This window comes from Apodemus sylvaticus, chromosome 10 (assembly GCF_947179515.1).
Source record: "Apodemus sylvaticus chromosome 10, mApoSyl1.1, whole genome shotgun sequence".
NCBI lineage: Eukaryota > Metazoa > Chordata > Mammalia > Rodentia > Muridae > Apodemus > Apodemus sylvaticus.
In genome coordinates this window covers 62,432,221-62,455,074 of record NC_067481.1, presented here as the reverse complement: position 1 = coordinate 62,455,074, position 22,854 = coordinate 62,432,221, and the positions used below count along the sequence as shown (strand labels likewise).

The 22,854-nt window shown below is 46.6% G+C and overlaps 1 protein-coding gene across 7 annotated transcripts in view; it reads left to right on the top strand.

The window, feature by feature from the left end:
• Specc1 (sperm antigen with calponin homology and coiled-coil domains 1) overlaps window positions 1–22,854 on the top strand; it is a 271,073-nt gene that overhangs the window by 62,268 nt on the left and 185,951 nt on the right. For 6 of the 7 annotated variants that reach the window (XM_052196809.1, XM_052196811.1, XM_052196810.1 and 3 more), the window contains one exon: window positions 10,063–10,232. The exons of the other annotated variant lie outside the window; for it this stretch is intronic. In XM_052196809.1, the coding sequence (XP_052052769.1) occupies window positions 10,086–10,232 (147 nt within the window). In that variant the 5' untranslated portion in view covers window positions 10,063–10,085. The remainder of the gene's footprint in view (window positions 1–10,062; window positions 10,233–22,854) is intronic. 7 annotated transcript variants of the gene reach the window in all.

Genomic DNA, 22,854 nt, shown 5'->3' with positions numbered 1-22,854 from the left:
CAGAATTGGCCTGCTGCCTTAGAAGCCACGCCTCTAGCCCCAGCTCACCCAAGGGTCTTGGGAACAAAGAAAAATATGGGTGGAAGATATAGTAACCAGACTTGAGTCTTTGAATTATTGGTTCCATAAATGTTTGGTTACCACTAGTTCCCATATTTGGAAGCAGCTGCTTACATAAATTCATTTGTTATATTCCTGTTAAGAAAACATCTGGCATTTACCACCATGAACTGGGTCAGCAAGGTTTCTCAGCAGGTAGACACCTTCTGCCAAATCTGAGAGCCTGAGTTTCGTCCCTGGATCCACAGGAAGGAAGAATAGATCCCTAGGAACCACCCTCTGACCTCCGTGTGTGCACTGTGGCGTGTACTCACACACGGCACAGTCAATGGAAGTTTAAAAAGAACTTTCAAGTTCCCATAAACCATATGTGTACTTCTATATTTTGATATCATATAGAACAAGTGGGTAATTTTTAGAGATGTTGGCATGGAATCACTTTAGGAACTATTTTCTTGAGGTATTTTTGTTACTTTTGTGTGTGTGTCCTGGGAGGTGGCACACACTGTGAAGGTCGGAGGGCAGCTTTGAGGAATTGCCGTCTCTCCTTACATCCTGTGGCATCCAGGTATCAAATTCAGGTTGTCGGCCTCCGTGGAAGGTGTCTCTACCCTTGGAGCCATCTTGCCACTATGAGTTAATGAAATTAAGTTGTATGATGTAAAAGGTTGTGTGTCAACATGAGTAGATGTTGGTGATGGTGGAAACACCCGATATCTTGAGTAGCGGGTTCCTGTTCTGAGAGCAGTTTGGGGTCCTTTTCTGGGTAATTGTTACAGACTTTCCTGAGGTTATTTCCTCTTTCAGAAGAAACTTTCTAGTGCCTTCTAGTTCAGCTTTGAGCTTACCCATTCATTCTGCACTGACGTAGTGACTCTTCTCTTGCAGGGCCCTATGCTGGGACCTGGGTGCCTTCTGGAACTTGGTTGGGCAAGATCAGGAAACACTCATCTGTGGGTCCTCTTTTAGTCCCTGATTGTGTGGCCCTGTTACTTTTGGGTCTGTGACAGCCCAGCCCAGCATGCTAGGAGCACATGGCAGAGGGAGCCATCCATTTATAGTATTCAGGAAGCAAAGAGAGAGGAGGGAGGGGCTGGAGTCCCAATAACCACGGTGGCTTGGTTTTTCAGAAAGGTTTCACCATGTCCTAGTAGGAATACAGGCTAAAGACCGAGCCTTCAACCACAGACCTTTCATGTGTGATTCATAACCAGAGAATTAGCACCATGTGACGGGGGCGGGGATCACAGTGATACAGTGAGAGGTGATCAATGACAGGTAACGGATGGCGGCACTATGCATGGTTTGTTGATAAAGGCTTGGAAGAGATAAGCCAGGGTCTGTCAGCTGGGTGGGAGAACTATTCTAGAGCCTCCCAGAGGAAGTATTCTTAAACAGAGATGGGACCCAGGATGGGGCCCTGCATGTGAGCATCTGGGGAATTCACACAGAGAGAATAGCAGGCACAGAGGGAGCAGCAGCAGGCACAGAGGGAGCAGCAGCAGGCACAGAGGGAGCAGCAGCAGGCACAGAGGGAGCAGCAGCAGGCACAGAGGGAGCAGCAGCAGGCACAGAGGGAGCAGCAGCAGGCACAGAGGGAGCAGCAGCAGGCACAGAGGGAGCAGCAGCAGGCACAGAGGGAGCAGCAGCAGGCACAGAGGGAGCAGCAGACACAGAGGGAGCAGCAGCAGGCACAGAGGGAGCAGCAGGCACAAAGGGAGCAGCAGCAGGCACAGAGGGAGCAGCAGCAGGCACAGAGTTTACTGGGAAGGAGCAGATGTCTGAAGGAACTGAAGTAACTTGTTTGGCTGAAGTGGAGTTGGCAGGAGCTAGCACTGGGGCCCAGGTGGACAGCTGGACATGGCCCGAGACCTAGGGGTCATGACACAGGACTTGGCTTTTTATTCCAAATGCAATGAGAAGTGAGAGGCCAGCATATTCTGTGTAGGATGTGACACAATATAATTTGTGTGTGTGTGTGTGTGTGTGTGTGTGTGTGTGTGTGTGTGTATCTTTGCTGGGGCTTGAGCCCAGGGTCCTGGGTATACATGGTAGGCACACACTCTACAGCTAAACAGCACCCCCCAAGCCACTTGTGAGCTATGCTAGATTTTCCATTACTGTGACAAAACACCTAAGGTAAACAATTGAAGGGAGTGTGCTGGGTACTTTTATGGCAAGTTGATACAGGCTAGAGTCACCTGAGAAGAGGGAACCTCAACTGAGAAAATGTCTCCATAAGTTTGGGCTGTTGGCAAGCCTGCAGAACATTTTCTGAATTAGCTGATGTGGGAGGGCCTGGTCCATTGTGGGTGGAGCCACCCTTGGGCTGGTCATCCTAGGTTCTATAAGAAAACAGGCTGAGCAGGCCATGGGGAGCACCCATCCATGGCCTCTGCATCAATCAGAACTTTCCTCTAGGTTCCTTCCCTGTCTGAGTTCCTGTTCTGACTTCCCTCAGTGATGGACTTGTCGCCTGGAAGTGTTAGCTGAAATAAACCCTTTCCTCCTCCAAGTTGCTTTGGTCATGGTGTTTCATCACAGCAGTAATAACCCTGACTAGGACAGAGGGGAAAGGGTTATTTTGGATCACAGCATCAGAGGGTCCAGACATGGTTGGTTGGCCTCCTGGTGGGTGGGAGGCAGAGAGAATAAGATAGTGAGACTCCCTCCTTTATCCACTTCTGGTCACTCAGCCTATTGGAGGGTGCCGCCCCTCAAAATGCTCCCCCTTTACTTGCTTTCCACATTTCCCATGTGTCTGCACATTCCCTCACAGATACAAATGCCCGTAAGTACCCAGCGTAAGGTTTCTCCTCTGCCCTTTGCAGTGTTGGGGCTTGAATGCTGCAGGAAGGATCTCCATACTTGAGCTTTGTCCCCAGTCCCATAAGGTATTTACTGTAATACCCAGAAGGGACTAAGACATCGAATGAGGAGGAGCAGTGGCCCAGGACTGGGTGTGCAGGGGGCAGGGGGCACTGCCTGGCCTGCCTCAGGGCGTTAGCTGCCTTCTTGTTCCTTAGTGCTGATCTGTAAACCCTAGACGTCAGTGGCCACTTGGCAAGGGAGTTGGGACATGAGAAATAATAAAAGGATATGCTTGTCATCATGCTGGCTCATGGTTGATAAATACTAGCTTCAAAATGAGGATAGATGGATGGGTTTTAGGAGAAATTGACCAGCCCCAAAGGAGCCTCAGAAGTCTGGTGGGAATACACAGAGGGATGAGGGACATGTTGGCACAGGTTTGTGCTGGGTACAAGGGCCTTTCAGAAACAGGGCAGGGGCCCGATCTGCCCGTGTGGATGGTTGTGAATTTGAGAAATGGGAGCCTAAGACGGAGTCCAAAATGATGCTGAGGTTTGAGTCTGAGTGGCTGAGAGCAAGACGATACTGAGGACGGGGAAGTCGGGAGGGAGAGCGGTTACGAGAATCTGTCCAGGACTCTGTTAACGCTTGTGGGAGACAGGCAGACCCCGCTGGGTAAGTTTACAGGTCTGGTGGGCAAGTGGGTAAGGGGTGAGACTGCCTAGGAGCCCCTAGAAAACCCTTGTGTCTGGAGAAACAGATTCTAGAGGAAGCAGACTTAAGGTCACTTTGCAAGGTAGTGTTTAAGTGAGCCAGCCAAGGGGGCTGGGCTGGGCGGGTATCCTTAGTTTCCTGTGTTTGTGCCAGGCAGGGCCACCAGAGACACTGGCTCACACACCAGCCTCTCTAGCACACTGTGGGGAGGGGAGAAATGGCTTCTTTGAGGGTTTTTTCCCCCAGTCCCGTCCTCTGAATCCCAGTGGTGGGTTAGATTTTCTCCTGAAGTACACATCTTCTGGATCCTGGTCCAGCTCCCTCTGGGCCTTAGCTGTCGCCTTTACTCTCCCCTGCAGGCTAGCGGTGTGTGCCTGCCTGCGGAGGAACCTCAGGGTTCTGCAAGCCCTGCCTTGCCCTCATTCCTGCGAGCCGGACTCTGTTTCCCAGCAGGCATTCCAGGCAGAGGTGGAGGCCTGCACCAGATGCCTCAAACTAGGACAGAACAAATATGACTCAGGGCGCTCCGGCCTGAGTAGGCCTGAAAGCCTCCGGCTCCCTGTCTTCTTACCCTCACTTTGTCCTTCTGTCACGCGTTCTTTAAAACTGCTCCCAAAGAAAGGACTCAGGAGGGATCTTGTTTCAATCTCCTTTTCCTGCAGCTTTGTCTTCTTCCCTTCGAGTCTCTGAGGTGAAGCCACATGATAAGTAAGGAAATAACTGCCCATTAGTGGTCACTCCGCTCTGCAGGCCGCCAGCTTCTTGGTTCAGCTCTGGAGCCGGAAGGGCTCCCCAGACTAGTAGTTCTGAAGCGCTTGATCTCAATATAGCTGCAGATTACAGCCTCCGCCACCACCTGCATTTCGCCTTCATGACCGCCCCGCCTTGGTTTCTCATTCCGAGTTGTGCCCTGTCTCTGTTACTTGTGGTTCCCGCCCTTGGCAAAGCGCCTTGATTTCTGTGTCCCTGACATCGTTTCTTTCCAAGTTTGTGAACTGCCAGGGCTCAAATCGCTCCCGTGTAGCTTTTGCTGGGGATGGGACCAGTGAGTCCAGGTTTGCAGCTTCTCTTCTGATGGAGTGTGGAAATCTTTCCTTTTCCCTGTTGACCACATAGGAATTTTCACTATTGGAATGGCTTCTTTCATCTCCAAGTCACAGGAAATAATCATTTGGAAGCATTTCCTGTGACCACCGCTGAAGTGTGAGGGCAGCTAACAATTCTGTGTCCCATGGGAAGCTCAGCAGGTACCTGGCCAGGACCCCATGACCCTGACACTGCTTCCCCCATAGCATTGCCAACATATTGGCCTAGATGCTTCATTGTCCTGGGATTCCTTTGGTGGGCAGGATGCCTAGTGGCACCTCTAGCCTCTATGCAGTAGCACCCCGAGGTGTGACTTTGTGAATGTCTTGTGTCCTCTGGGGGTAGAGTTATCCCAGGCCTGGAACTGGCTCATCGGAGTGTCTGGAGCAAACTAAATACCGTGCCCCTAGCCTTTGGCTAGATATTTTCAGCCTGTGGATCCCAGGCACTGCACTTCCTGCCGGGTCCCATGGTAATTGAACTATGTGCTCATTCCTATTTTCCTGGTTCTCCAGATTGAATGCTTTAGCTTCCTACTGCTTATTGTGTTTGCAGCTGAGACCTGAGTGCCCTCCCACTCTCGGAGACTCATTATTTTCTGTTCATCAAGAATGGTTTCCCAGTCGCCTTCCAGTTTTCTTGCCTTAAAAGGGAAATAAAGATAAGGTCCCCAGATAACACCAGCGGACTGGGAAGACCACAGTTCCTAAACCTTTGCTGAGACACAGTACCTATTCCTAAAACACAGTCATACCCCGCCTCCTCTCTGCCCTCCCCGCCTCCTCTCTGCCCTCCCCACCTCCTCTCTGCCCTCCCCACCTCCTCTCTGCCCTCCCCACCTCCCTTCTTCTCTCTTCACTGCTTCACACTGTCCAGTTCATGGGGGACGGTTTAAATGTAAGTCACACACCGCTCTGAACAGGAATGAAGCATGGCATCAAAATAAATGCTTGAGATTAAAAGAAAAAGTCCCTGAGAAGACCCTCTCTCCATCTCCCACCTTTCTCTCTCGAATGAGTTCCTAGATTCAACTCTAATTTCTTAATCGCTTTGACCCTTTGTATTGTTTTTGAGGAGTCTAAGAAGTCAGAGACTTCTGGTTCCCCTGTGCTTGAGGCCACCTATTCATTTTCTGTCCCTAACTCACATCCAGGAGAAAAGCCATGAGTCAGCGGTGTGCTCACCTGTGTTTATCTTGTGGCAGCCCAGATGGTCTAAAACCAATCCTAAGGCTGCAAGGCATCTGCCTCTGTGTTCATTTCCCTCTCTGCTTCCCCCGTGCGCATACTTTCAGATGAAAACAGGCTGTTCTGTGTACAGGAAGAACACTTGCTTGGTATATCTGGAAGCCTCCTGTTCTGAAGATTTAGTGGATCTGTGGCTGTGTATTGTCAAGCTAATAAGCAGTGCCCCGACTGGCATAATTGGCAGAAGGGAGCCCGTGTTTGTGAAGGATCTTCTGTTGCCTCTTGTAACACCAGCTGAAGCTGTGAGGCATAAAGTTCAGACATGCCCAGGCTCCCAGTCAGCAAGAAGCTAGACCCACTGTGGGGTTGATGCACAGATTATCCGGATGGCCTGTCCAACCTGGTTTCAGTCTTGGCTACTGATGAGTTCTGTCATCTAGACAGGTTGCTTGACTTCCCCAAGTCAAAGGAAATTCCCTCTTCTATACGATGGGAGTGTTTTAGTTTGTTAGAGCTAAAATGGGTGCCTTACAAACAAGTGAGAGACACTGCTCGCAGTTGTGGAGGCTCAAAAGTCCTAGATCCGTACCAGCAGATTCAACGGCTAGTGGGAGCCCTCTGTCTGGTTCATGCTCACCCACTTGATAGAAGGACAAAAAATGTTCCTTCAGGCCATTTCTGTAAGGGTTCTGCTCTCCTGACCCAACTTTCTCCCAGACGTCCCACTTCCTAACAGTACCACACCGGGGATTTGGTTTCACCATGTGAATTTGAAGAATACACCAATACTCAGCACAAGGCAACACCATCCAGGGCAGGGCTGAGATAATTCACATGGGGCATTTGCCAGCACCTTCTACTCACAGTGGAATGGCATGGCTGCCCTCTCTGTCTGACAGCACAGGGACCCATCCTCCTTCCTCACTTCTTGCTGTGACTGTTTTGATCTTGTATGCTGAGTCATCACTTCTCTAGTCTGGTGCTGAGAGCACTTCTGGACATCCTGTCTGGCATTTGCCCTATTTGTGAGACAGAGAGAAGTGGGGTAGGGGGTGTCCTTAAAAGTGATGGAGAATTTCCCAGCTCTCAGGTGCCTAGTTTGTAGAGCTAAGGTACAGGACAAAACCGAGGAGTAGCAGAGCTATCCCGAGCCATTGGCTTCTGGGTCCCTTTTCTCATGAATTCAGTATGAAATTCACAGACGATGGATGAGTTTAGAAAGTATAGTTAGTATAGGATTTTAGGTGGGTGCTTGAGAGGACAAAGGAAGGCAGAGAGGGGGGAGGGTCCCAGAACACGTGGTACCATTGAGCAGCTAGGCTAGAGGCTTCTTCTAGTACTTAGAGTAGAAAATGCATGGGGAGATGAGCTGGTCAGTCCAGTTGGCCTGCCCGTGGGTGTCTAGATGCTTCACAGTTTGACTCTATCTTCACATATGGTTTCTAGATAGTATGGTTCTCTCAGATTGTGTAAAATGAGAAGAACACTAATAAGAAACCAGAACAAGAGCTGGAGTCCCCTTCTGGCATTTCTGGCCTCTAGCCAGGTCAAGACGGAAGACATTGTTGACTTGTGCTCAGGGACAAGAATGGTGGTCCCTCTTCCTAAAATGCTTTAGATATCCTGCTCTCATCCCTGGGGATGGCTCTTCCTGGATACTGTGGGTGAGATGTTAATGGTTCATTAAGGAGCATCTTGAATTCTGAAAGCTGGAACTGTCAGAAAAGAGGTTAGCAGGTGGGAGAGTGCAGAAGGAAGGGCAGAGTTCAGTGGAGAAGATGGTAAGAGAGTGGCAGACTCTCAGAGAGCAGTGTGGCTGACCTACCTGTGACTAACATTATCAGATTCAGAACATTTGTGGAGAGTAGAGTAGGTGATGTGGCAGGACGTAACTGGGAAAGCAACAGAGCAAGCAACATGCTGACAAGACAAAAAAAGTTAAACTTCATAACTCCATCTACCCTTCAGAGTTGTTACCAGAAATTGAGAGTTGAGCCTACATATTTGAATTTAGATAAGACTGATTAATTAACTGATTGAGTCCTCTTAAAATGTCAAGAAAATGGTTGACGGGAAATATCCATCCTTTCCCGGCCTCTTCTAACTTCATAGTTTTCTGGGAAGTAGACTAGTGGAACTGTCTTAAGGTGCATGGTGGGTTTGGAAAGCATATACCTAATGCATTCACGAAGTAAGCCTACACTGGTCATTTCTAAGGAGTTCCAGTGGCATAAAGTAGGATGTTAGCTAAGTGGATAATTCGTTTAAATGGTCTCCCTGAGTCAGCCCAACAGGGTACTGGTTAGCTCGTAGTCAGGCTGCGTTAGCTCGTTCTATATTGAGAGAGTATTAATGAAATTAGTCACTGCACAGGTCTTAACCTGAGGATTCTGTCACCGTTGCTGTGGAAACCAGAAAGGAAAACATGGGTTGAGAAAGAAAAATAATCAGCACTAAACATCAGTAAAATACATTGGCAGAGAGCTGCTTTTCTTAATACTGAATTTTTAAGAAATCACAAAACCGGGAACCAAGCTGAGACTCAGAAGGCTCCAAGCAAGTCACGAAACTGAAGTCATGTGTCATTGTCCTCAGGAAAAAGTGTGGGAAGCAAATGGTAGTCCTTTTTTTTCCCTTTTATCAATAATGAACTCAGGGGTGTGTGTGTGTGTGTGTGTGTGTGTGTGTGTGTGGTGTGTGTGTGTGTGAGAGAGCATACATGTACATATGTGTGCGTATGTGCATGTGTGCGTGCGTGTGTGAGTGCATGTGTGGGCGTGCGTGCACGTGCATGCATTTCTAGCCATGCCTGGCATGGGACCCAGGATCTCGTTTACACCAAGCACAAGCTTGAGCCGTGCTGCCGAATCTCTAACAAAGGATTTCATCATTAGCTATGTTCACATAGATGTAGACGATCAGCTGAGCAGGGCACATATATCTAGGCATCTAATCACTTTGCTTAAACAGAAAGAGGAACTGGGTGACTCTGGGAGAGACAGATATTGTCCGTTGAAATGGTTTCTTCTGGTCAGGAAAGGGACAGGGGTATAAAGTTGTAGCAGCCTGAGCTGGGATGCGGATCTGTGTGTGGCTTATCCAGGGGTCCTGGGATGCTGTGAGGCTGAGGAGACCCTCCATTCTGAGGACCAGCTACCACCCCTTAAGGGTGGTCAGTCAGAGCCTGGTGTCCCATGAGACTGTCTGCTGGAACTGCTTGTCACCTGTGGGTGTTCTTTGAAAGGATGGAGCACTGTGGTTTGGATGCCTTGTGCCATACCAGAGCCCACGAGGATAGGCAGAGGCAAGATGGTGGGCGAAAGATACCAGCCTTGTGATTCAGTCTTGTGATGCTGTTGACAGCAGAGGCTGAGGCTTGGAGGATGAAAGTGAGCGTGAATGACAGCTGATGGCTGGACCTGGATGCCCACTCTTCTGCCTCAGGGTTCAGAGTTGTCTCCTAGGTCTTCAGCTGCAGTCTGCTACTTTTTGTTTGTTTTGTTTTTTGAGGCAGGGTTTGTCTATGTACACACACACATATACACACACACCTGGGTTCATTATTGGTAAAAGGAAAAAAAAAAGGACTAGCATTTGCTTCCCACACTTTTTCCTGAGGACAATGACACATGGCTGTCCTGGATTCACTGTGTAGATCAGACTGGCTTCAAACTCATGGAAATCTGCCTGCCTCTGCCTCCAGAGTGCTGGGATTAAAAGCGTTTGCCACTGTGCCTTGGAAGCATTCATTTATATTTTGATACAAGTTGCTCGAGTGTGTGTGTGTGTGTTCATATATGCATGTGTAAAAGCACACATGCATGAATGTGCTTACAGATGTGTACTGTAGCACAAATCTATAAGGTGTCTATGAGAAGAGTAAGCTATCATTTGCTGAAAAGTAATATCAGAGTATCAATTATGTTACATGATATATATATGTATATATACATACACATACACACACATATATATATACATATATATATGTATATATAATCACTAAACATTTTTTGAGATGTGTAAAAACAAGCAGCACGCAAAGGTAGCATCTTAGGAATAGAGAGTTCTATACCTGCCTAAACCCTGTCACTCATTCTGTGGTAGCAACTGTGAGCTTGGTGAATGGAGTTTGCAAAGCTTTATCATGTCACTCACAAGTATAGGTTTGGAGACATGCGTTTTCCTTTTTACCCTCCCACAGAGAGAAGGTCTCCCCAGGACATCATGCGGAGTGCCGCCAAGCCCTGGAGTCCAGTCGCCAAGGCAGGCAGCCATGGTCCTGACCGTACCCGGCCCCTCCCTGGGACTCCTTCTGGCCTGAAGAGCTCCAAGTCATCCACCTCGCTGGCCTTCGAGTCTCGGCTTAGTAAGGTACAGACTTCCAGGGCAGGGCTGTGAGGATGCAGTGTCCTAGGAGGCAGGGATGAAGAGGGCAGTTAGTGAAGCCCATCACTCCTTGAGAGGGGACTCAGAAAAACAGCAAGTCCTGACCTAAGGGACAGAGTGAATAGAGGAGAGTGGGGTGACCCAGGGTGGAGAAAGGACCATGTGAGAGGTTTAATGCAGCACTTGAGGCCGGCTGCCTGGCGTAAGTGGGTGCTCTGACTCCCCCTAGATGGAGTCAGGGTCATCTTGCTTGACTTGCCTACATGGTTGATAATGCCCTCCACCAAGGACTGCATCCCGCTCTCATTTCCTCCCTCCTCATCCCCTTGGCATCTAACAGGTCAGGCCTGAGTCTGTCAGGGCTCAGCTTTTTCTCTCTTACATCCACCCTCTGCGTCAGGGTTCTTCCCATGAACCTGTAGCCCTTCCTTTCTGGGCTAGGATGAAATTCATGGACAGCGTTGCTAACTGCAAGTAGGCATTTGAAAAACCAATGCAGCTGGGCAGTGGTGGCGCACGCCTTTAATCCCAGCACTTGGGAGGCAGAGGCAGGCGGATTTCTGAGTTTGAGGCCAGCTTGGTCTACAGAGTGAGTTCCAGGACAGCCAGGGCTATACAGAGAAACCCTGCCTCAGAAAAACAAAACAAAAAAAAAAAAAAGAAAGAAAGAAAGAAAAAAAGAAAGAAAAAAGTAAAAGAAGAAAAACCAATGCAATAACATGAGTGTGAATAAAAGGGGAGCCTGTATTTCTCTCTATCTGCGATGTCCAAGGATAGCCGTACAAAGGCCCCAGAGAACTGTCGAGGGCACCAGCCCATCATGAAGGATGCTGCCAAGGGAGAAAAGTGCGGACTGCTCCCAGGACATTCCAAGCCTGTGTCATCTTCCCTTTTCACTATGAGGGTGATGCTCTTAGAGAAGTCAGGGCATGTGAGAATTGCACAGCAAATTCCTCGTCTTCCTGTGTGACATTAAGGGAGGTCACAGGCCCGAAAGATGATCCAAGGTGGTCCACACATGACATGAGATGTCCAAAGAACCAGTGAAAACTAGGAGGGGGCTTTTTGTATGTGTATTATAGAATATGTAGATTTCCCATCCTGCCATATGTTACTATCAATTGCACATCTATTCATGGTGACATTTGAAAATGCACCCTCTCTCTTCTGGCACACTCCCAGATTACAGGACTGTCCCCATTGAGAGCCGTTCTCCAGGTGACAGCATCTGTTCTGTGGATGGAATCCAGATTTCCATAGGCAATCGGGAGCCTTCCCACTGCCTTGAGTGTCAGACCCGAGTGTGACATGTCCGGAGCCCATTCCATCACCTCCCAACCCGCTCCTCCTCGATCTGCTCTTCCTAAGCTTCCTTAGACCTGGGGCATCAGCCTTGCACGCACCTCTGTGTCCCACAATGCACCAGTGAAAAGCCATTCCTTCTGCCGTAGGAAGAGATTTTACCTGAAGCCATGTAGCCTCCTCTGTGACCTCCTGGCCAACGCCCAGCGTTCCCAGACCACTGCTCTGCTTTCATCTTGGCGTTCCAGCGTTCTGTCCTCAACAGGAGTCCCCCAGCATGTGCGGCATGTCGCTTCTCTGCTGGACACCCACGCAAGCTCATTCTGTTTGAGGGAGTGAGAAGCAAAGCCTTCCTAGTCACCAGTGATGCTGTCAGGATTAGTGTTTGTTTGTTTGTTTGTTTGTTTGTTTGTTTTGTTAGACATTGCCACATGCCTCTGCTCCTTCGCTTCCAGAGCTCAAGCCACAAAGTTCTAGAGACTGTGGTGACTGTCCCCTGGACATGCCGAGCACACTCCTGTAGAGGTGTGTTTGTACTGTCTCCTGTCTCTGCCTAGAGGGCACCGTGTTAGAGGTCATCCTTGAGCACTCTGTGTGCCACACTCCTGATTGTGTCCACGCTCCTTACCCTCCTCAGCATCCCCACAGCTCTTACTCCATTGCCCCATGGGTTCGTTGAGAGAGTCTTTGTCAAAGGCCGACTGAGCCACTCTGCAACTGAACACTCAGGCAGGACTTAGAACTACCTGCCCTAGATTGTGCCTTCTGATCTGTAAATGGGAGCCAGTGCCTAACTTGCTGTGAGGAGTTAATGTGGATCAAACATATGACAAGTAATTTTATTATTCTGTTGTCCTAGGCTAAAGTGTCATTTCTAGTATTTTCTTATTAACTTCCATCTAATGGCAACTTTTTTGGGACCAGGATATCACTATGTAGCCCTGCTGTGTGTGTGTGTGTGTGTGTGAGAGAGAGAGAGAGAGAGAGAGAGAGAGAGAGAGAGAGAGAGAGAGAGAGAGTAGAATGGCTTATTGGCTGTGGTCCTGCTAGTTCAACAAAGCCTGTCCACCAATAGAGAGTCCAAATATCTAGAAGTTTAGTCCACAAGGCTGGATATCTATCTGGTCTTCAGTATATGCCAAAATCCCAAAGAAGTGGGTTCTACTGCCAGTGAAGGGATGGAGTTGGCAGCCAGAGTGAGGACAAGCTGGAAAAGAGCTTTCTTCTCATGTCCTTTATATAGGCTGCCACCAGGTGTGACCTGTCCCATTTGAAATAATTTGAGAAAAAAAAAGTCTCCCACAGGTGTGCCCAGCTGTTTGCATTTTAGTTAATTCCAGATGTAGTTAAGTCGACAACCAAAAGTAGCCATTATAAGTCTACACCTTGTCAACTTGTCACACAATCATATCTCCTTATGCCATGCTTAATTTCCAAATGAAAACAATAACCAGGTCATAATTTCACTAATATGATATAACTATCCCACATACAACTGCAAAGATGTTATATATTTAATCAAGTCATAATTATGCCTATCATGATTTAACTATCCCATGTACAACTACAAACGTAGTTATAAAATTACAGATTTTAGAGTAGGTTGCAATGTCCCTTTAGGGACATTCTTTTAATATCTCAAAACTTAAATATAATGATCACTGATATTCTCTTAATTTATGTTACATTGCATGAAAAGGAAATCAAGAAATATCTGTACAAACACATTCTTACAAAGGAAGCACTCGTGTCAGTTATAATCCTCTTTTCTGCAGCTAGTTATGTGACCTTAGCTGGTATTTGTGACTGCCTTCCTCTACTACTCCCCATTCTGTATTTCCTCCACTGCATTGTCATCCTGCCTGGATTAGATTGTTACATTTTCCCATTGACTTTAATCACAGGACACAGTAGCACCAAGAGACGCCCTAAAGGAACTTCTGCATTCCAGACATAAACTTTCTTACCTCCATTGTGGAGAAGCAATCTAGTTTCCCCATGATAATCTGAATAAATCACCCCTCCTACACTGTTATGCCTTTCTTAGCCAGTTGACTCAATAGCATTCGAAGCCCACAGTGGCCAGGAGGACGCCTCAGCTTCAGTTTTATGGAATGCTTGTGGCTCCTGGGAGGAGCTCTCCCTGCCTCTAGAACCAAAACTTCTAGACCAGCAGAACTTAAGCTCACAGGAACAGGAAGCAGAGTTTTTCCTAGTGGGTAATTAGGGGTGATAGTGAGCAAAACTATTCCCTTTTCCATCCCTTGATTCCTGGACCTGTGGATTCTGGCTATAGGAGAAACTGTGTATTAGATGTTGATTCAAAGCATATACTGCCTTCAGGAGAACCCTGTCACAGCTTTCCAGGTTCCTGCCATCTCGGTATTGTAATTGTTTCTTCAAAAGGTCATTCCATCTTTCTGTCAGGCCAGCTGCTTCAAGATGGTTGCGCATGGTAAGACCTGTAGAGTCCATGATCGTGGGCCCACTGTCACACTTCTCTGGCTGTAAAGTGAGTTTCTTAATACTGTGGGCAATAATATTCTGTAAACCAATAGATGGTGGTTTTGGCAGAAACATTATGTTCAGTAAAGGCAAATTCAAGACTAGAATAAGTATCTACTCCAGTAAGGAAGGACAAAGCATTGTTCTTTCCACAGAAAAAGTGGTCCAATGTAGTCAGCCTGCTACCAAGTCTGACTAGTCATCCAGGGGAATGGTGCCATATCTGGGGCTCAGTGTTGGTTTCTATTGTTGGCAGATCTGGCATTCAGCAGCAGCTATAGCCTGGCTAGCCTTAGTGAGTGGCAGTCCATGTCAAACCCATTTATAACCTCCGACTCTGCCAACATGGCTACTTGGTTCATGGGCCCAATGGTCAGTGACAGGAATGGCAAGGTAGGGGTGGAGGGGCTGGAGGCTGACTATCCACAGAACAGGTCATCTTATCCACTTGATCAATGACCTGGCATAAAGGTAAATCTTCCCACCTTGAAGGATCCAGATTAAAGGTAGTTTTTCCTACTTCAAAGAATTTAATTAAGAAAAAAAAATCTCTCACAGGTGTGACCAAACACTTGGGTTTTAGTTTAATTCCAGATGTAGTCAAGTTAATAACCAGGAATAGCCATCACAGTAGACCAGGGTCAGCTAACAATATTTATTTTAACTAAAAAAATTAGTTACAGCTGGGCATAATGTTACATGCCTTTAATCCCAGCACTTGGGAGGCAGAGGCAGGAGGCAGAGGCGAACTCTGTGAGTTCACATTCAGTCTGTGAGTTTTAGGACAGTCAGGGCTACATAGAGTGACCCTGTCTCAAAATACATTACAAAATAAAAGAAAAATTCAAGTCATAATAGCACATTTTAAAATTCAGATTTTAAGTGAATATACTCATTCCACTACTAATATACTGAAAATTCTTCATATGTGTACCAGTAATATTTGGAACGTGTTGAATATATTTAAATTGGCACAGAGCTGGCTGTGTAGGTTGGAACTTGCCCTGCTCTTGTCTTGACTTCCTGACTTTTAGGACTGCAAGTGTGTACCGCCATGCTCAGCTCTCTAAAGCAGTTTTCAGAACAGTTCTTTTATTAAAATATTATCACATCATTTCCCCCTTTCTTTTCCTCCCTTCAGCCCTTTCATCCCCCCACTCCTACTCCCTCTCAAATTCATGGCCTCCTTTTGTTTAATTGTTATTGTTTTACACACACACACACACACACACACACACGTAAATATATAAATACAACCTGCTCAGTCCATTTATCGTTACTTGTATGTAAATGTGTTCAGGGTTGACCAGTTACTATTGGATAACAAACAGGGAGCTTATCCCCAGGAGGATGATTTCCCTCCATCTCAGCATTCCTTACCCACCTGGGGTTTGGGGAACCCCTTGAGATTTCCGCCTTCCATGTTGTTGTGTCTATTGCTGTGTACTTGTTCTGGTTTTGTTTAGGGAGCCATGAAAGTCGAAGTATTGTGGGCGAAGCTTCCCTGAGATTCCTAAGAGACATAATCTCACTGCAGATTTCTTGATCCTCTGGCTTGTACAGTGCCCACAACCAGTTGTTCTCAACAGTTTGACTGGTTGTGGTTTTCTGTAATGGTCTCTGTCTATTGCAAAGAGAAGTTTCTTTCAGGAGGAGTGAGAGCTATAATTATCTATGGGTATGCGGATGTCTTAAGATTTTATTGGTTTTATTGCTGTGAGACACACCATGACCACAGCAGCTCTTAGAAAACATTTAATTGGAGCTGGCTTATAGCTTCAGAGGTTTAGTTCATTATCATCAGAGAAGACATAGTGCTGGAGAAGGAACTGAGAGTTCTGCATCTTGATCCACAGACAGCCTGGGAAAGACTGTGTTCCACATAGCTTGAGCATATGAGACCTCAAAGCCCACCTCCACAGTGATGCATTTCCTCCAACAAGGCCACACCTACTCCAACAAGACCATACCTCCTAATAGTGCCACTCCCTGTTGCCAAACATTCAAATATGAGAATCTGCCGGGGCCATTCCTATTCAAACTACCACAAAGGATATACTTACAGTGCAATTAGGAATTATGATAGTTTGATCTGGTGTGGGAGTGGGTTCTCCTCTAAGATCCATGACCTCACTAACCCTGACTAGATGGCTGGGTTTACTGTAACAGGCGTGATTTCCCTTCTGTTGAGCAGGCCTTAAAGTTCATTTAGACAGCTGTTGGTTACTGTCAAGACCCGAGTGCCGCTGTTGTACTCAGGGGTGTGTTGCTGTGCACACCATGCCTGTGCTCCCCTCCCTTGGCAGATCTTGTGACACCTTCTTGTGCTATGAAAAGATATGCAGCCGGGCAGTGGTGGCGCACGCCTGTAATCCCAGCACTCTGGGAGGCAGAGGCAGGTGGATTTCTGAGTTTGAGGCCAACCTGGTCTACAGAGTGAGTTCCAGGACAGCCAGGGCTACACAGAGAAACCCTGTCTCGGAAAAAAAAACCAAAAATCCAAAAAAAAAAAAAAAAGAAAAGAAAAGATATGCTTCTGGAAAGATGCTTTCAAGTCAGTTTCGAGACAGCTTGGATCCTCTGAGTCCTGTCTGAAGTCCATGGTATCTTTAGAAATAGGGACTGATCTTCAAGCTCTGGGAATCAACCAAGGGCAAAGGCTGTAGCCTGTATTATTTTGGGAGTCTCTTGGACTCTCCTGATTAACAAATCAAAAAGAAGGCTTCTTGTGCTGGTATTGTTTTTTTTTATTAGATAGTTTATGGCTCTTGGACAAACATTATCATCTTGAATGTAATAACTTCATTTAAATATATATATATGTATATAATATTTAAATATATATTTATATATGTATGCATACATATATACTTCTATGTATGATATATAATTTTAGGTAGAGTAAAAGTAATGGCTCCCCATGGCTTATTCAAACATCCTGTGGTGATTTGAATGATAATGACATCCTTAGGCTCATGTGTTTGAATACTTAGCCCCCAGTCTGTGGAAATATTTGAGGAAGATGAAGAAGTTCGGCCTTTTTAGAGGAAGTATGTCACACCCTTTCCCTAGCTTTGAGACCTCAGAAGCCTCCCAGCATCCCCAGTGACCTCTAGACTTGAGCTCTCAGCTCCTCCTGCCCCCATAATTGGACATTTCTTTGTAAGTTGCCTCGATCATGATATTTGTTACAGCATTATCAGAGAAACTAACACATAACTGTCTTAGGGTTTCATTGCTGTGAACAGACGCCGTAACCAAGGCAACTCTTTAAAAGCACACATTTAATTGGGGCTGGTTTATAGTTTCAGAGGTTCAGGCCGTTATCATCATGGTGGGAAGCATGGCAGTGTACAGGCAGACTTGGTGAAGGAGGAGCTAAGAGTTCTACATCTTGATGTGAAAGCAACTTGATTAGAAGACTGTAGTCTGAAGACAGCTAGAAGGCTCTCTTCTACACTGGGTGGAACTTGAGCACTAGGAGACCTCAAAGCCTGCCTACACAGTGACACACTTCCTCCAACAAGGCCACACCTCCTAATAATGCCACGTCCCATGGGCCAAGCATATTCAAACCACCACAATACCCTTAGTGTTATTTTTCTTCCTCCCTCCCTCTTATATTGGCCTTCCACCCTCCTCAATTAAAATCCCCTCCTCCTTTCTCCTTCATTTCACCATATCCTGCTATTCCCTCTCAAGCACTCTGTCCCATTCCATGTACTATTACTTTCTTGGTTTCTGCAGTTATTTTATGCTATATACTCACACCTGAAGATGTGGAGCTCAGAACCTCAGATGAGGGGGATACACAACATTTGTCTTTTTGTGTCTGGATTACCTCACTTGAGATAATAATATTTTCTAGTTCCATGCATTTGCCTGGCTAGGCCCAAGTGTGAGATGTGAGGTGGGCTAGGCAGAGAGGTTGGATGTCAGGACAGTATTTAAGAAACATACCGGTGTGTTTCTGAGGACAGTGTGGTGCTGACTGTTCCAAAGGCAAAGGCCAGCTGCTTCAGAAACTTTCTCCCTGACACTAGGAGTGTCAGGGGAAAGGCAGGTACCTGTGTGGTAGGCTTCCTGTTCTCTGTTGACATGCATGAGCTTTCTTGGCCTGATCCTGTGAAGAGAACAGTAGGGTCTCAGGAAGAGCTGTACCTGCATCCTGTCCTTCCAGCTGAGGGTGGGCAGAAGACCACAGAAGCCCCAGAGAGCAGGAGAGAAGGGGGGAAATGTGCTGATCAGAGAAGCAAGCAGACTTCCTTCCCTGGGGAGAGCTTACAAGCAGCTAGGGCAACGGAGTCTCTAGCACACATCCCTTCAGCACTGCCTGGGCTACGTGGGTGATGCTTGTCTGAGAGTAAATGGATGTGGACGTCTTAACTGCTCACAAATGGGAAACTGAATCCAATCCACCCAAAATAGAACTGAATCCCTCATCTCAGATGCTGGCTGCGCTGCAGAAGCTGGAGGAACGAGGCAGGGGATGAACTGCAGGGAGAGTGGACAAGGCTGCTGCTGTGAACCCTCCGCATGGTATTCAAGCAGCGACGTGCATGCTCTGGCTTCGACAGGCCACATCACTCCAGTGACAATGAAGGGCTAACCAGGCCTGCGAGTCGGGGCCTACTCAGTTACAGTCAACAAAACATTGGTTTGAGTTTGTATGAGCAGAAAAGAAATTCAAGTTGTACCTCACTGTCCACAGGCATCTTCTTCTAGGATTACCGTGGATGCCGAAGTCTGTGGGTGCTCAGGGGCCTTATCAGAAACAGTGTGGTGTTTTCCAGAACAAGTCCTTCTGCGTGCCTTAGGCTCTAGCATCTCTGGATTAGTTATAATATCTAATTTGATGTAAATAGATGTTACACTGTGCTGTTTTAGGAATCAGGCAAGGAGAATAATCTACATTTTATGTACAGGTGCTATTTTCTCCTACTGTTTTTGAGTACAGTTCAGCTAAGTCCAAGAATGTCAGTAGAAAGAACAGATTCCAAGATTCCCACATCTCTGTGAGAGAAGTGTTCAATAATGTATCTCAGAGAGGCTAGGCCAAGGACTGGACTCTGGAGCGAGTATCCACTCACTCTGCCCACTGCTTTTCTCTCTCTTCCTAATGTCTAGCCTCGCCTGGTGTATATCCTGGAGGAGTACAGCCTTCCAGCAGGAGTCCATTGTCTGAGTCATGAGACCCAAGCAGTGTTCTGTGACAATTCCTACAGAATGCTCTCAATATGGTAGCCACTAGCCACCTTTGGCAATGAAGCCCTTAGAACGTGGCCAATTGAAATGGAAATATGGTCTTAAACCAGGTTTAAAGAGTTAGGACCAAAAGTTGCAAGAGAGCTCACTAATATACATGTGAACTATGGGTGTGCATGCATGTGTGTGTGGAAGCCAGATGTTGACATCAGGGATCTTATTTGATTGCTGTCTATCTTATATTTTGAGATAGTCTTACTAAACTAGGAGTTCACCAGTTGGCTAGGTTGGCTGGCCAATGGGCTCCACCTGTGTCTGTTCTCCCTGGGTTGTTGCTACACTTTTATGTGAATGCTGGATCTCTGAACTCAGGCCCCCAGTCCTGTGCTGCAGGCACTTCACTGACATAACCATCATCCATAAAGTCTCTGTCTGTCTGTCTGTCTGTCTATCCTATCCATCAATTCATACCTCCCTCCTTCCTTCCTCCCTTCCTTCTTTACTCCCTCCCTCCTTTCTTTCTTTCTCCTTCCCTCTCTCCCTCTCTCCCTCTCTCCCTTCCTCCTGCTCTCCCTTCCCTTCCTTTCTCTCTTACTCGCTCATTTTTTCTTTCTTTCTTTCTTTCTTTCTTTCTTTCTTTCTTTCTTTCTTTCTTTCTTTCTTTCTTTCTTTCTTTCTTTCTTTCTTTCTTTCTTCAGGATCTCTCTATATAGTCCTCAGTGTCCTGGAATTCACAGGACAGTACAGACCTGGCTGGCCTCAAACTCACAGAGAGCCTCTGCCTCCCAAGTGCTGCAATTAAAGGTGTGTGCCACCACATGCTGTATAAAATTTATTTTAAAATTTTAGTGTTATTATCATTGTGGGGTTGGGACAGAGGTGTGGAGTTCAGTTTGGGAATCTGTTGTCTCTTGCCACTGCGGTTCTGGGAACCAAACTCAGGTTGGTTAGGCTTGTATAGCAAGCACTTGTACCCACTGAGGTGTCTGGCCAGTCCATCATAGATTCTTTTATTTGCTTTAGTTTACTTTTTAATGTAGCTGCCAGATAACACAAATTTACGAGGTCAATCATATTTGATTTCCACAGACAGGGCGCTCTAAACAGTGTCATGGTCCCTGAAAATGTCTGCCTCACACCTGGGGACTCAACAACTTAGTGGTTGGTGTTGAGTCCAAGTAAAGACGAAGTTAGGCATGTGCATTTAATTAAACCCTCGCCACAGTGGATAGTCACTTGTGTTTGAGGACCACAAACAGAGAGTTGCCTGCCACTAGATATTGTTTTTTTTTCTTTTTTCTTTTCTTTTCTTTTCTTTTCTTTTCTTTTCTTTCCTTTCCTTTCCTTTCCTTTCCTTTCCTTTCCTTTCCTTTCCTTTCCTTTCCTTTCTTTCTTTCTTTCTTTCTTTCTTTTTTTTTTTTTTTGTGGCTGATGATCTTGGAGCTTTGAGGTTTTCTCTCATCTGTTAAGTAGAGAGGAATTTTTTTTTAGTTACTTTAATCTGCAAGGCATTGAAACCTTTTCCTTTGTGAGCTCAGGTGCTCAGCAGCTTAAATCCCAGTGAACCCTGAGTGTGAGTACTTCCGACACATACCAAAGCAACACCTGAGCTCACCGCCCTGGGGATCTGTGGGGATCTTCCGCAGAGCCAGAAACCTGGATGGGTGCTCAACTGCCTCTGCGTAACAGGAAGCAAAGCCTCAGGTGGAGAAAGAATGTGAGGCAGTAACCGAATCTGGTGCTTCCCTGAGTGTGTACACCTCCTGCAGTGCTGATGGAGTGGGTAGACTGGGCGCTTGTGTCCAAGGGATGGTGGGTTCGTTTGTAGTCTTACATCCTATATCTGGGGACACTTCAGGGCAACAAAGCTTTCTCATTCAGATTCCTCCTTGTGGGTACAGGGGAAATAAGTATTCCCCTTAAAAGCTCTGCTGGCTCATGAGGAGCAGCTCCATACACACTTTCCTTGTCATGTGTACTAGTATGTGTGTGGTATGTGTGCATGTATATGCATGTCTTTATAAGTGCGTGGTTCGTGTATGCTTATGGAGTCCAGAGGGTGACTTCAAGTCTTCGTCAGTTTCTTTCCACTTTACTCAGAGCAAGGTCTCCTACTGAAACCTGTTAACTGATTTGGCTGGCCAAGCTTGGAGGTCCTGCCTTTGCCTCCCAAGTGCTAGGAATACAGGCAGATTTCCATGTCTGCCCATCTCTCATATGGGTTCTGGGGATCTGAACTCTGGTCCTCCTTTTGCCTGGCAAGCCCTCTTCATCCACTGAGCCATCTCCTCAACCCTCACACCATAGTTTTTTAGTTATTATTACATTATTTTTGACTTAATTGTGAGTGTGTGTGTGTGTGCAGGTATGCACACACCTGCACATGGAGAGCAAACCTCAGGGCTTAGAACATTAGTGAGATTAATGAGACATACCTTGGATATGTCTGGAAAGGCTTTTCTGGTAAGGATTAACTGAGAAGGGAAAACCCACCAAATAATAAAGAATAGAGGCATCTGTGCTACAGAAGCTCCCAAGCCCTCATCCTCACACTGTTGAGGGGTAAGCAAGCAGCCTCTTGCCACTGGTCCTTTCCATCACCATATTCCCTGAGCTGTATGCCAAAACAGAGCAGGAACTAGATACAGCAGACAAGACCTCAAACATGGTGGTGCATGCCTTTAATCCCAGCACTTGGGAGGCAGAGGCAGAGGCAGGCAGATTTCTGAGTTCGAGGCCAGCCTGGTCTACAGAGTGAGTTCCAGGACAGCCTGATCTACACAGAGAAACCCTGTCTCCAAAAACAAAAACAAAACAAAACAAATAAAATAAAATAAAGATGGTGGAGGAAGGTTGTTTGCTCCTAGCCTTTGCTCTGCTAGATTCCTTGTAAAGCCTAGGGTCATATACATATAAGAATGGTACTGCCTTGAGGCTGAAGAGATGGCTCAGCAGTTAAGAGCACTTACTGCTCTTCCAGAGGATCTGGGTTCATATCCCATCAACCACATGGCAGCTCATAACTGTCTATAACTCCAAGATCTGACACCCTCACACTGATATACATGCAGGTGAAACATCAGTGCACATATAACAAAAAATAAATTTTAGAAAATGTCATTGCCCAGAGTGGGCTGGGCCCTCAAATATCAACTAGCAATCAAGAAAATGCCTCATAGACATGCCCACAGGCCAATCTGTAGTCCTAATGACATTCCCACAGGCCAGCTGAAGGTCCCTTTTCCCAAGTGAGTCACACTGATAATCAAAACGAATCAATCTAGTCTACTTGGCAAGTACTAGGCCAGTGAGACCCTTCCTCAGAAGCCAGGTTTGCAGGGTTTATCCTCTGGCCTCCATGAGTGTGCACACTCATGCACAAACATGAACATGTACACAGAAAGCAATTAGAGAGATGCCCTCAGTCTCAACAGAGACTTTTGACTTTTGGACTGTTAAGACTTTGGGACTCAATGCGGTGAGCACATACATGAAGGGTTGGTCATGTTGGGTTGCACCAGGTGACCCGAGCTGCAGAGCCCTCTTTCTGTCTTAAATGCAGGAATTTGATGGCGTCATCTGAGATCTTTCTCCT